At 40.8% G+C, this 2,368-nt stretch overlaps 1 protein-coding gene across 1 annotated transcript in view; it reads left to right on the top strand.

Annotated features, from left to right (window-relative positions):
* tmprss3a (transmembrane serine protease 3a) overlaps nucleotides 1-2,368 on the top strand; it is a 71,549-nt gene that overhangs the window by 64,584 nt on the left and 4,597 nt on the right. Inside the window, exon 11 of the mRNA XM_008279460.1 lies at nucleotides 1,863-2,015. Coding sequence (XP_008277682.1) covers nucleotides 1,863-2,015 — 153 coding nt within the window. The remainder of the gene's footprint in view (nucleotides 1-1,862; nucleotides 2,016-2,368) is intronic.

The raw sequence follows: 2,368 nt of genomic DNA, 5'->3' as shown, positions 1-2,368 counted from the left end.
GTGCCAACTGTTGGTGACCCCATAGTGCAATGTTTGGCCAAGAGTCTATACAATATGATTTCGGAAAATATACATCCCTAAAATATGCAACTGTGTTTACTGCAATTTGCATGATAACTGCCACAGGAGAAGAATTCAAAAGCATGTCAACAAGGAGGACAGAATTACAATTTACAATTGTAAAACCACTGACCCTGCGATGGACTGGCGACCTGTCCAGGGTGTCCCCTGCCTTCGCCCTAAGTCGGCTGGGATAGGCTCCAGCCCCCCCACGACCCTACTGAGGATTAAGCGGTGTATAGAATATGGATGGATGGCTGGAAAACCACTGACAAAACAGATTAAACCCTGGGTCAAACATACTGCAAAATATACGAGGTGTAGCTATAAAATAATTAGACTTGGCTTATGTCCATTGAGCCACAGCCTGCCTACACTGATCAATGGACAACACATTAAAATTTCAATCAGCTCCAATTAAGCAAAACTGAGTTACAGAAGGCCTGCACTCAGTAGCTCAGTGGTTAGCATCATTACCTCGCAGCAAGAAGGTNGTAGCTCGTCCAGCTTGTTGTGGAGGGAGCGGATGTTGGAGAGCAGGAGGACAGTCCTGCTGGTCTGGAGGGGTTAGCTGTCAGCCTTGCATGGATCCCGGCTCTCTTCCTCCTCCTTCGTTTATGTTGGTACCGCTTCCTTCTCTCTCGGATAACTGCTGATCGGACTCCGTGTTGGTGTAGTATATCGAAATCACAACTGAGCGCCACAGTTCTAGCAACGTTCATTGCCCTGATGCTCAGCAAAGTCTCTGTAAGTTTTGTAGAACAAACATCTGGGATAAACAAGACACTCAAAACGTTCACTCTCGCTGTCTCCTGAAGGGGCCGCTGTGTCTATGTGCGCCGCCATCTCTATGGAAACGAAGGCACTAATGTGAAACAATCATCGGTTTTTCACATCGTCTAAATTTGTTCATCGGACCAATATGATATATGGGGGGAAAAAAACAAAACAATATCAGCCAATACCGATGCGGTCGCCGATATATTGTGCATTCCTAGTAGTCTGTAGTTTCTTTAATTCTTTAGGAGAATAAACTAATAAACTGAATGTCTTTGGGTTGTTGACAAAACAAGACATATGTGGACATCAGCTTTAGCTTTAAGAAACTCTGATTGACATTTCTCGCCATGTTCTGAGATTTTACAAACCAAAGGACAAATAAAACGATCCAGAAAATAATCAACATATTCAACAATAAAAATAATGGACTTGAATTGCCAACACTTCAATCACAATGTAGGTGCTACAGTTACTTTTTGTAAAGTGGGAAATGGCATTAAATGAGCTAAAACACAATTTTTTTAAAGCTGCAATACTTACAGAGAGGCACAATTTGGTCACAAGCTTTGTCAAAGAACCCATAAATGTAATTAATGCAAATAGAAATAGACACATTTGCACATGTTTTACATATGTGCAAAAATACTAAATTACAGAGAGAAGTGAAAGATTATGTGGTTACATTGATTTGATATGACATGGAACTATCACAACTTCTGTGTATTTTGGCGGCTGAAATGGACACTGCATGTAACAAGTGCTATACTTTTTGAAATACTGCTATACATAGCTATAATCACAATAACTGAACTGGACTAAAACAATCCTCTTTAGACTCAATGTGAATATACTGAGTGACTTTAAAATATGCCCCAAAGTTTAGAAAAATCTACTTGGCTGTGGTAAAAGAAATTAGAATAATTCCATCCTTTTGAACTTTTTATTAGGCAGTAACAGATTGATAACATGACATACGAGATGGGGACTTCCCCTTCCTTTTACCTGTGTGTGTGTTTCCTCAGGGCGACAGCGGAGGTCCTCTGGCCTGTGAGGACTCATCTGTATGGAAGCTAGTTGGAGCAACCAGCTGGGGAAGTGGCTGTGCTTTGAGGAACAAGCCAGGCGTTTACACTCGCATCACAAAGTCACTCAGCTGGATCCACAAACATATGGAGGTCAGTATAGGACAATCCGGTCCTGAACTAAGAACCATTTAGCCTTTGGAGGACTTGCAACAAGCACAGAATCCAAAATCCAAAAGACAAGATTTAAAGAGGGAGTACACAAAATGTAGTAAAAGTGCCAACACTGCACTGTAAAAAGTACAAATAGTTACAAGTAGACGAAAACATTTAGGAGGATAGTTAAGGTCGCTCTCCTGGCATCAATTAAAACCCTTAAAACCCATCTCTAATAATCAAAGTTAAATATTTAATATGTCTATCACCAACCAAGCCCCACCCCTTTGCCAACTGCAACTCTGTTCATACATTGTAAACACATTTAATATATGAACTGATTTTCCATA

The sequence above is a fragment of the Stegastes partitus genome, unplaced genomic scaffold (assembly GCF_000690725.1).
Source record: "Stegastes partitus isolate 25-593 unplaced genomic scaffold, Stegastes_partitus-1.0.2 Scaffold159, whole genome shotgun sequence".
NCBI classification, from domain to species: domain Eukaryota; kingdom Metazoa; phylum Chordata; class Actinopteri; family Pomacentridae; genus Stegastes; species Stegastes partitus.
This window is presented reverse-complemented; position numbering and strand designations above follow the sequence as displayed.